This window comes from Coenobita brevimanus, chromosome 111 (assembly GCF_032717465.1).
Source record: "Coenobita brevimanus isolate Jiangsu-jjx chromosome 111, ASM3271746v2, whole genome shotgun sequence".
NCBI lineage: Eukaryota > Metazoa > Arthropoda > Malacostraca > Decapoda > Coenobitidae > Coenobita > Coenobita brevimanus.
In genome coordinates this window covers 6,282,440-6,295,104 of record NC_137064.1, presented here as the reverse complement: position 1 = coordinate 6,295,104, position 12,665 = coordinate 6,282,440, and the positions used below count along the sequence as shown (strand labels likewise).

At 41.4% G+C, this 12,665-nt stretch overlaps 1 protein-coding gene across 1 annotated transcript in view; it reads right to left on the bottom strand.

Annotated features, from left to right (window-relative positions):
- LOC145417765 (minichromosome maintenance domain-containing protein 2-like) overlaps positions 1-12,665 on the bottom strand; it is a 149,744-nt gene that overhangs the window by 62,963 nt on the left and 74,116 nt on the right. The window contains exons 6-7 of the mRNA XM_080286372.1: positions 2,552-2,705; positions 1,714-1,861 (exon numbers count right to left, since the gene is read on the bottom strand). Coding sequence (XP_080142498.1) covers positions 1,714-1,861; positions 2,552-2,705 — 302 coding nt within the window. The remainder of the gene's footprint in view (positions 1-1,713; positions 1,862-2,551; positions 2,706-12,665) is intronic.

Sequence of the window (12,665 nt, the reverse complement as noted above, 5' to 3'; positions counted from 1 at the left end):
AATGGGGAGAAATGGCTAAATTGTCAACAATGGATGGGAGTACAGAAGAGATTAGGAGTGCTGACTAGTGTTGGACATTGGCAGTACTGATAGATGATACAAGCCTCCACTTGGAAGCCCGGGTGAATTCAAAATAACACAGAATCACAAAAGCGACGCCCCGCGGTATGATCCCTTGCTCCCAAGCGTCATGAAAGTGACGCCCCGCGGTTAAGGGGTTAATCCCTTGTCTTTGTGAAGCCATTCGAGGCATCTGGGTACATGACATTTCACTTGATTATTGCAAAAACCTTGCTGACTCCATGCCACAGTGCATACATGATATTTAGAAAGCACATGGTGGTCATAGAAAGTACTAAAATAAAGTGGTTATTGTTGTTTCTTAACCAATTCCTCAAACTTTCTGCAGGTACTGTTTGTTGATACCCTGGGAACCATCATATCCCTCCCTCTTTTACAACAGTTATTCACATTTGAAATTTTCATATTTATACAACAACCATCAAGTCCCTCCCTCTTTTACAACGGTCATTCACATTTGAAATCTTCTTCATACAGATATAAATAATAACCATCAAGCCTTCTTGTGTCCTCAGTCAAGACTGCCTACCTGCCCAGTTAGACTGACTAATCTTGGAAATCCTTTGGTTCAAACTCTGCATAGTCCAAAACGTATGAACCCTAGTTTGTGAGTGCTACAGTATCTAAACACCAATAGAAAGCTGTTACATTAAAACACACACACACACACACACACACACACACACACACACACACATTATTACTGTGACTCAGAATTGCAGTATTGTATCTGGTCTGTTATAAGTTTGTACAAAGTTTTTCCATGTCGACATTACTTAGAGCCCCTCTTAAAAACTTACGTTCCTTTTTGTGCACCCTCTAAAGAAAATTCTGCTTACATTCATACTACAAAGGAAAATGCTATTATGGCAAAATATAATCTTTCCTCCACACAGAAATTTGCAGAATTAGTAAACACAAATTAACTGGCACCTGAATGTGATGCCTCTCTCAAAAAAATAAAATAAAATAAAATAAAATAAAATAAAATGTGACCTATCATTAACAATGTTCATGCGATAGGATGCCTACTCATAAGGAAAGTGGTGAAGCATGAAGTGAAAAGAACAGTGTCCGTGTATGTACAAACACTTCACTCATACACCAAATAGCATGAAAAACAGTGACTGATCTACATCATATAATGAGACACAAAACATGAAGCTTGCTTGCAAAGATTCGTAATAGTAATGCAGTCTGAAGACAGAGGCTTTTTTTTTTTTTTTTTTTTTTTTAATGCAAAGAAGACCAAACCAAAAGTTCCTCATCTGGAAAAACAACAAAAAAGGAGGCAAATCCAAGACCTGTTGATTTTAAGACGCCTGAGCACATTATCTTTAAAAGACTGGAGGTCATAGGCAAATGGAAACATGGACTGAGGAAGACAGTTCAAGAACTGACTTGCTGCATACATGAATGACTGAAATGACTGATTATCTCTTGTATTAGAGATCTGGCAAGAAAAGATATGGAAATCCAAGGTGGAAAATTTTATCATTTACATCACACGTTAATCAAGCTGGATGAGGCACGGTAGTTACAGCGGGTCATCCAACAGTCAGTGTGTATTGCTATCTAACTCATTTAACACACACTAAAATACCATGACAGTATGATATACTGGTGGCATACCTTATGCGAGGAACATGAAGCAAGTGACAGAAGGAGAGCCAATTTAAGTGTATGGAAGGTACCAGCAGGAGTGACAGAGGCAGCAAACATGTATGCCAGCGTCAGCACCAATGACCAAGGTGACGATGCTCTGTCATCCACCAGCCGCCTGACATACAGACATATATATATCATCAGCATAGCTCTATTTCCCAGAAAGAAAAAAGGCAATTAAGATCCAAAAATGGGATAAAGATATAAGAAAAGTAGGAAACTATCAACAGTGTACTCAGTAAAATGAGCTTTTCTATCACATATGCAAGCCTTGAAAAATCTCCACTCTACTTCATAGGCAATGGGCAATGGTGTATACAAAAATAAAGTTTGATTAATTACAATTAAGTCCCTTCCTATCTGTTGTCAATGGAATGTCTTACTCCACATCTTTCTTGAATCACATTATTTCTTACTCAATTCACTCTCTCCACTCAAAACATATTTATCAGTAACCCCACTTCCCCTACTCGAACTCTTGACTCTCATTCTAGGTAACTGTGGTTTGTATTCTTGTTGGCCAAGGAGACTCCCTTGCACCATTCTTGCTAGTTAACTCTGTGGTTTGTATTCTTGTTGGCCGAGGAGACTCCCTTGCACCATTCTTGCTAGTTTATTTCTGTACTGAACATACCCGGTATTAATATTCTTCTGTAAATAATCACTGCATACTGTGTCAATATCAGAATTACATAATACCATACATGAGAATACTGGGGTGTAGTATGTAAAATACAGTAAATTATTAAGAAAAAGGTGTTAGTAAGCCTCCTAATTCCACAAAATATGATCCTCGATAACTGACCGAAATACTGGTGGAAGGGATGAGGGTGGTCTAAGAGGCACGAGAGGGTACACCAGGATGGACTCGAGAGAAGGAAGCTGAGGGAAGTTCCGCGGAGATACCATTACTGTTGCCTCTAAGGACTGCCCAGGTTCTAGGCCTTCTTTCATTTCATCTTCAAAAACAAAACAAATTTTTTCAAGTCTATGCCAAAGTAAGAAAGTTTCTCTTCACGACAATTACTTCTTGTATAATTTTGTATAATACTGTGATACACAATACAGTATGCTATGACAAGTTATATATGGTACAGAAAAAAGAACACACACACACAACTCAAAAGTCACTTTCACTCATAGCACACAAATTTTGATATCCTGGGAAGTGCCATCAAGCTATGTACAACACCACACAGGCAACTGGAACATTAACTGAATTAATCATTTCATACTCAGACAGCCGAATACATGCAATACTACTTGTCTCCAATAATATTGCCTAAAGATGACCTTCCCAAAACCATTTATGACTCATCCCCTCTTCACTAAGCACTTCAGGCCAGCATCCCAATCCCACATGCTAGGCTACAGGACTCACATGGACCCACTGTATCAACAGTTTGCCAAGGAATAACTAGTATCATACAGCTCCTAGTCTCTAGATATCACACTGCTGCATGCAGTCCTTCTCTTTACGAATGACATGTGACTGAGTGTTAAAGCTCCAAAAGGTCTACCTCCCTGAATGCTGATTTGAAGTTCAAGAGTGAGAGATGAGTAAAAAACTATGCAATGTCATGTAAGGAACAATCCTCTAGCCCTACTCCTGAAAGAGCTTAGGGAACTAGTCTGCTTTCCAAAGGGTATCTCCAAAATCATCGTTAAAGGCATGTGCGATGCTACTTGCTCTATCACAAGTGGGGTGAATCCTTATACTTCACATAGACACTGGACCAAAAGAGAGTGAGTAATGTTCATAAAGTTACTGATGCCTATAGACTTAAGTTCTACTCATTACTGCACTGCACTGTTCACTTTGTATAAGAAACACCACTAAGGTTACTCATAGTTCCCCTGACCAGATGAGATATATTATTCATTTGACTGTAGTCTGCTTATCTGTTGTCCCTAGGTATGTCTGACATCTCACGCTGACCCTGGGCAACCTCTCCTAGGATTAAGCTGATGAAGCAAACACTGTCAACACATAATGTTTGCAAGACAGTACAGTTTCTACACCTGGACAATATTGTGGACTTGAGCTTTGGTGACAGCAATGGAGAAGCTGGAAAAGATGAAAACTATGGCTCCACCAGAAAGTCCATAGATTTTGGAGAAATTACCAGCTTTTGAGATTTTTCTAGCTTTACTAAATGATGCTGACAGACCTCTAGTTGTGGGTGTGTTGGTAAAACAGTCTTAGATGCAACTACGAAGGGTACAAAACATCATGCCGATCTCAACGTGCTCCTTCCAGCCAACAGCAGCTGTGGGCTTAATTTGAATCCCTAAGCTGGTGGACCACATGAATTGGATGGTACCCTCCTGGGAGATCACTACTAAAAATTCTAAGGATCACAGGACAAGGCCAGATCTGATGCATTAACCCCTAGGATACACAATTCAATCGACCAAACTTCCCTGAAAACCTGTATATGGAGCAGATTTTTTTTTACTCTAACAGTAGTAAAAAGTTTTATGCCCAAGGTTGAGAGCTTGAATTTACACAACTTATGCCACAAACCAGAGCATTTTAGACCAACTGGTTCATGAGCTACAGACCATCAAAGTTGAAAAAAGTTACCCTTCCAGGCAGGGCAACTCCAGTTTCCTAAGCTATCCCACCCTATCCACCCTCATACCTCCCCTTCCATTACCTTGCTCACCCACTCCCATCACCCCCCCTCTCTTCCTTCCCTCCCTCCTACCCCACCCTTCAGAATTTTTTCAGCTCTTTTTTTTTTTTTTTTTCAAACAATAGCATGCAAAATAATTGTTCCTCACTCACTCCAAACACCCTTCCCCCCCCCAACACTTCTCCCCTTCCCACCTTCCCTCCCCCCATCCCCTTCCCTCATAGCTGTGTAGTTGTCAAAATAAAAAAGAAATTGAGCCAAAGCATGCAAAACCTTTTTCTTGGTGTTACACTCCACCATCCCCTATCCCCTCCCTTCAGAGCTGTCAAATCAAGTAGCTGTAAGAATATGCAAAATAATGATAATGGTGTAAGAGAAAAACAAACACACAAATACACAAATTATTATTATAAAAAAAAAATACTAACATAAATATGATTATTTATGAGTGTGTCGTCCCAGATGATTACACTCTTCAGCCAATCATCTGGGACAACACACTCATAAATAATAATATTTATCAGGGGTGAGGTGGCTTTACATTGAGTGACAAGCCAAATGGTTTCCTGTAAGCCAAGAAACCATTTACAACACCGGGTGGTAACCATATAACCAAACCATACGTGCTCCCTATGTGTCAACAAGTGGGTTGGTGGAGGGTTGGTGCCCCTCCCTGCAAAACAACTAACTCAGTGTCAAATGGCCACCCTTTAAGGGATTATGGTGTATGGCAATAGATAGATAGACTGATAGGTTAGTCTGTCCAAACCCTCTGCATTTTACTTTCATTTAGTTAATTTCCTCTCTCCTGTCTGGTTCCTGCGAGTCACTGGCATTGGCACCAGGGTAAAATATTTTTCTGCCTAAGAAATCTTGATGAACTCTGGTGACGAAGCAATGGCCCTCAGTCCCGTGCAGCCCTTAAGTGGGCAGGGGGTGCTAAGAATCCCATGGTGTAAAAATAAGTTTATACATCCAAAAAGAACCTTAAGAATAGGAAACTGGAATGTTCGAACTCTCAATCAGGCTGGTAAAATGGAAGAGCTTATTTCAGTGTTCAAGGAATACAAGATGGATATTTGTGCTCTTACAGAAACGAGGTTGCTTGGAGTTGATAAAATGAATTTGGAAAATGGTATTACAAGTACTATGTTGGTTTCTGGTAGGTGTGATGGAAATCATTACCAGGGAGTAGGCTTACTGCTGAGTAGAGATGCTTGTAAGGCAGTATGTGAGCTTGAACCAATTAATGAGCGCTTGCTTTATGCTCGTTTAAAATCTGATCATGGTAATATCAGTATGGTTGTAGGGTAGGCTCCGACAAATGAGGCTGCTGATGAAATGAAGGATGACTTTTATGAGAAGCTGCAGGATGTAGTGAATAGAGTGGGAAAGACATGATGTGCTAGTTTGCATTGGTGATTTTAATGCGATTGTTGGCAGTAGTAGGGATGGCTTTGAAGATTGTATGGGTAAGGAGGGTATTGGTATAAGGAACGAAAATGGGGTGCGACTTGGAAGCTTTTGTTTGGCAAATGACCTTATAATTGGTGGAACTATCTTTGAGCATAGAAAAATACATAAGACTACTTGGATTTCACCATGTGGTAAATATTGTAACCAGACTGACCACATTGCAATTAGCAGAAGGAATAGGAGTTATTTGCAAGATGTTTGCGAAAGAAGGGGGGCAGATATAGGTAGTGATCATCAACTTGTTGTGTCAAAGATTAAAATAAAACTTAAGAGAAACGTTAATGGTAATTGTACAGGAGGTAATAATTATGATCTGGATGAGCTGAGAAGTGATGAGAGCACGAGGGAAAAGTTTTGGTGGGAATGTAGGAATAGGTTTTGAGTCCTGCAGACTTTGATGGAATCTGAAGACAATGATATTAATCAAATGTGGAGAGAGGTAAAAGAGGTTTTGAATGAGAGTGCTAAGGTTACTATTAAGAAAAAGGGAAAAGCGAGAAGGAAAAAGTGGATGTCAAATGAAACATGGAATGCAATTCAGAAAAGGAAAGAGGCTAAGTTAAGAAGTGAAGAACAACATGTTGATGGCCCAGGTAATTGAAGTACTTAGAGCAAAGTACTGGAGTTTACATTCTGAAGTAAAAGACTCGTTAGACATGATAAGAGGAGACTATATGATGAAAAGGTGACAGAGACAGAAATTAAATTAAGTAAAAATGATGGTCAGAGCACAAGAGCAGTGTATCAGGCCATAAAGGAGTTAACTGGGACTGAAAAGAGAAGGAAGGAAATACCTGTACGAGATAGAAATGGTAATTTGATGACTAAAGATTTGGATATAAAAGGAAGGTGAAAAGAGCACTTTGAATCTAATTAGACCAATCCCAGCTGAAGAGGACATTTTGCCAGCCGAGAGAGATTTGCAGATAGAAACGGGATATAAATATGGAAGAGGTAGCAAAATCTATAAAGGAGTTAAAGAATTTTAAGGCCCCAGGAGAGGATGGAATATTCCCTGAAATGCTTAAGGTGGAAAATGACGAGTTGATGAAAGCGCTTTTGAAACTTTTTAATGTGGCTTGGGATAATGGTGGAATTCCAGAAGAGTGGAAAAATGGAGTGATTAGAAAAATACCAAAAAAGGGAGATTTAAGTGTGTGTGGCAATTGGAAGGGGATAACTTTGACACCTGTAGTTGCAAAAGTCTTTTCTAAAATCTTGTTGAACAGAATAGAGCCAGTAATTGATAAAATTTTAAGAGAAGAACAAGCGGGATTTAGAAAGGGTCGAGGTTGTAATGATCAGATTTTTATTGTAAGGCATCTAATGCAACAAGCTAATGAGATGAAAATGCCACTTAGTATGTGTTTTGTGGATGTTGAAAAGGCGTTTGATAGTGTTTCACGTGGAGCTATGTTGAAAATTATGAGATTCTATGGTATACCTGAAAAGTTTGTAAATATTATTAAAAGCCTGCATGAAGGTACTTTTTGTAAGGTAATGGTGGGTGGTTCTTTGAGTGATCCACTTCAAGTTAGGTCAGGAGTGATTCAAGGAAGAGTTCTTTTGCCATTGTTGTTGGTTTTGGTTATGGATTATGTTATGAAAAAGGTTGTAAGGAGAACAGGTGCAGGAATTAACTGGAAAGAAAATAAGAAGCTGATGGATTTGGACTATGCTGATGATATTGTACTGATTTGTGGAAGTATTCATGAGATGCAGAGGGTGCTTGATTGTCTGGTGGAGGAAGGAGAAAAAGTGGGATTGGTAATAAATTGTGGAAAGACTGAAATTATTAATATGAACGTGGAGAACCAAATCGATTGTGTAATTGGGAATAATGTGGTGAAGAACGTAGAAAACTTTAAATATCTGGGAACGATTGTATCATCTAATGGATCATTAAACAATGAAATTGAGGAAAGGATTAGACAGGCTTAGCGAGCTGTTGGAATATTGAAATCTGTTTGGAATAATAATATGCTTTCAGTACATACTAAAGTGAAAATTTACAAGTCCATGGTTAGACCAATTTTAATTTACGGGCATGAGTCACGGTACAGTACAATTGCAACAGATCAGAAAGTATTAGGATTTGAGAATAAAATACTGAGAAGGATTCTTGGGGTAACGTGGCAAGACAGAGTTACAAATGCAAGAGTAAGGGATATTACGAGAGTGGAACCAGTTAATGAATATGTGAGACTGTCTCGCTGGAAGTGGCTGGGGCACATATACAGAAAAGAAGGTAGTTTAATACAGGATGTGCCAGAGTGGACTGCTAGAGGAAGAAGAGGTAGAGGTAGGCTGAGGGAAACCTGGTTGAGGACAATGAAAAAAGAAGCAGGAGACGAGTGTTGGTGGGACCTGAAGGAGATGGCAAGAGACAAATATTGGTGGAGAGAGTTCATTGAGGCCCTATGCATCCTGTGGGGTGCCACAGGAAATGATTGATTGATTGACTGATTGAGGTTAGTCACTCGTCTGATAAATATAATTATTTATGAGTGTGTTGTCCCAGATAATTGGCTGAAGAGTGTAATTGTAAATGTGTATAAAGGGAAGGATGATGCCCTGGAAAGAGGAAATTATAGAGGTATAAAGCTTTTAGATCAGATAATGAAGGTAATGGAGAGAGTTTTAGAAGGTATGATTAGAGAAAGAGTGAATATTGATGAGATGCAGTTTGGGTTTATGCCAGCTAGGGGGACCACTGATGCCATATCCATTTTTCGACAGCTTCAGGAAAAATATATTGGTAGGAGAAGGGATCTGTATCTTGTTTTTGTCAATTTGGAAAAGGCCTTTGAGAGTCCCTAGAGAGGTGGTGAAATAGGCAATGAGAAAGCTTGGCTTGCAAGAGTGGATTGTTAGGGTAGTTATGGCTATGTATGTGGGCGTTCGCACCCAGGTAAGAGTGAATGGAGATTTGAGTGATGAGTTTTCCGTGAAAGCTGGTGTGCATCAGGGGTCAGTCTTGAGTCCCATGTTGTTTATCATGGTGCTTGAAGCCCTTTCACGTGACTTTAGAAACGGACTCCCGTGGAAGATGTTGTATGCTGATGGTGTTGATTGCAGAGAACGAAAGGAGGCAGAGGAAAGGTTTAGGAAGAGGAGAGATGATATGGGGCAAAAGGGCTTAAGGGTAAATGCAGATAAAAGAAAAGTGATGATATCTAGGGTTGGTGGCGATACTGTCAAAGACGAGGGAGAGTGGCCATGTGCAGTTTGCCACAAAGGCGTGGGAAGTAATTCCATCTTGTGCAGTGTCTGTGATACATGGGTGCACAAGAGATGTAGTGGTATCAGAGGTAGACTGAGAGATAATGCTGATTTTATGTGTACGGCGTGTCAGGGAGAGCAGGTGGAGATTGTCAGTCCTGAAAGGATTGAACTTGCTGGTGAATCTCTTGAGTAGGTGGAAGAGTTTTGTTATTTGGGAGACATGTTGTGTGCTGGAGGTGGGGCTGGAGCTAGCTCTGTGGCTAGGGTGAGAAGTGATTGGAAGAAGTTCAGGGAGCTCTTGCCTCTCCTGACATTGAGAGGACTCTCCCTACATGCTAAGGGGTCTTTGTATGCAGCATGTGTTAGGAGTGTAATGCCATATGGTAGTGAGACCTGGGCAGTAAAGGAGGAGGATATTCGCTGGCTCAGATGTACAGAAATGACAATGATTAGATGGATGTGTAGTGTGTCCCTGCGTGCAAGGTCTTGGGGGGCTGGGTTTACGATGGAAGAGTTGAGAGGTAGGATGGGACTGGAGTGTATTGGTGTTGTGATGAGGAGAGGTAGATTGAGATGGTTTGGACATGTGGAGAGGATGGGGGATGATAATTGCGTGAGGAATGTGAGAAGTGTTAATATTGGGAGTGGGGTTATGAGGGGTAGACTGAGAAAGACATGGGACGAGATCATTAAGTGTGACCTCAGGGTTAAGGGACTGAACAGGGAGGCTGCAATGGATAGTGCAGCATTAAGAGCGGCCATTAGGTGATAAAGGCCAATGCATGCAAGCATGTTGGAGCCTTTAAAAACGAAATGAAAAGATTTATAGGAAACATTACGGTACTCGTATATACACAGAGATTCCTTAAAAAAAAAAAAAAAAAAAAAACTTACATTCTACTGTATGTTTCGTGCAATGACACAAACAATAAGCTAGTACTGAATGAAAACACGCAACATGAATAGTACCAATGGTAGGGTGGGGGGTATGTAAGTTGACAGCATACTACAGGGGGTGGGGGTGGGGATGGGGTGGGGAGAGACCTTGAGGGGTGGTACAGGAGTATAGAGGTAGGAGACAAGACACCACAAGAGAAAGAGGAAAAGCAGAGAGAGAGAGAGAGAGAGAGAGAGAGAGTACAGGGGTGTGGAGGGTGGGTAGGGGGGATATAACCCTCCCCAGGGAAACAGGGAGGGGAGGGAAAGGGGGGGAACTGGCATAATGGAGGATAGTGGGGGAGGGGGAGGGAGGGAGCAGGAGGCAGTCAGAGGCAAGGGAAGAAAGGTATTGGGGTAGAGAAAGGAGGCCAGGGGGTGGTGGGGGAATCACCCCCCCCCACTACCACGGGTTGGGGCCTGGATCCTCCCCCCTCCCTACTTAGGACTTAGTTCTCGTTGGTTTGCATCGATATATGTCACAATCGGTCCGAAGCCTAGTGTCCGCAGTTTTTTGCAAAGGCTCCTCAATCGATCCTATTAGGCATCAAGCCAAATTCTGGAAAAAGATCGATCGATCCTATTAGTACTTTAGGGGTTAATGTACTGCCACGACTTGTTTGGATACCAACCTTGACTGGGTATGGTCCATTTCATGGTCAAATTATGGTAATTTACATGGTAATCACTGGGAGTATTCTTACTTTCAACATGTAGAAGATGAACATATAACAAACCGTATTTGGCATCTAAATAACTCAAGGTGTCATAGTGTCGTATTCTAAGATGCCTTGAACATTTTGTAACGTCTTTCATTATTGATTTTATACATTACACTTCATTATCCACTTACAGTATATGTTACTGATGCTAAGTAAGTTGATATTCATATTATAAAAATGTCATACAAGAGCATGTAAGGCACTATATGCAAAATAAATCACCTAGGAAGAGGTGCAATGAAGTCTTCTATGCCTCTTACAAAACATCCCAAAATCCCTCTGGGGTACGAGTTACACAAAATACCAGTTATGTAGGCTCATATGCCAGATTATCTTGGAAAATATGTAGTAGCAGTTCTGTAGTTGTTCCCTAGGCAGTCTGGCGAACAGCCCTGAATCCCTAATGAAGGCCACGGCTGAGACCAGGCTTTCCCACAGAGCTCTCAAGGAGTGTATGTTGTGTTGTTGGCATAGGTGATTGTGTGCAATGCAGTCTTCCATAATGTGCTTAATAGTGAAGGGTGCTGTGTTACATCCCGAACAGGCATCAGCGACGGAGTCATCCAGCCTCTTCTAGTAACTTAAGAGGGCTGGATGATGCCCACATTTAAGCCTGGCCAGGTGGACCCTGTCCTTGCAAGGGAGATAGGATTCAGAAGGGTGGATATCAAGAGGCCGTGCATGCAGCTGTGTGTTGTCTTTAAGTGACTGAATGGGGTGGCGAGTGATTTGAGTATGGATATGCTTCTGGAAGCTGGCCTGAGGCAGGCGAGGGGGCTGAGATGACTGTATTTGTGCATGATATCGTGTGCAGGGTGTTGTTCTGATATTCCTTGGAGTGTGTGGATGTGCTGCCATGTAGTGTAGTGGATGTTGTGGGTTTCTGGAGGCTGCAGCAAGAATTTGGGTGTCTCTCATGTCCAAGTGATCCCTGACTTTGAGGACTTCGGTTTCTTGATGTAAGTGGTCTGTGGGTGTAGTGGCTGTGCAGCCTGTGATTATTTTTTTGACCTTGTTCTGTATGGTCTGTAGAGCGTTGTAGTGTGTTTTAGTGAGGTTAGGACCCATGCAGGGCTTGCATAATTCATCATTGAACATATGTATTGTTTGTATACTGTGGTGGTGGTTTCACTGTTGTGTCCAGGCAAGTGATCTCAAGGCACTAAGTCTTGGTGTTATTTTTAATGTTTGTGATGTGTTGTTCAAATGACACTGATGTATTGTATGTCACACCAAGGATTTGGGGGGGGGGGGGAGTGTTGTTTATGGTGAGGTGTGGAATGAGACTATGTTCTGCTGTCCAGTTTGTGAGAAGGGTCACTGTGGATTTGGCTAGGGCTATTTTGAGCCTGTTTGTGGTGAACCAATCATGTTGTGTGTTGAGGTATGGTTGGAGGATGTGTGCAGCTGTGTTTGCATTCTGGTGTGTACATGTAAGTGTTATATCATCTGCATAGGAAGCTATGTGTATCTGTGGTGTGTGGGGTGTGGGTATGTCATGCATGTATAGGTTAAATAGTGTATGGGACAAAACTCCTTGGGGGACGCCATTGTGAAGTTTCTGATGTTCTAAGACTGACCGGCAAATGTTACATGTGCACATTTGCCTGCTAAGTAGTTTGCCAGCCATCTTTTTGTGTTACTGTGCATGTTTGTGTTGAATATTTTGTTTGTGAGGTTGTGGCAGGGGATGGCATCAAAAGCTCTACTAATGTCTAGTGTGACTAGGAATGTTCTATGTGGTGGCCTAGCTGAATTCATGCCATCGAAAACTCTCTGTGTAAGATCTGTAAGAAGAGTGTTTGTGGAGTGCTGTGTCCTAAAGCCACGTTGTGATGGGACTAGGGGGGTGTGAGGTGTAACTAGTTGTAGTACCAGCTGTTCTGTGACATTAGAGGGGGCGCAGAGGAGTATGATGGGA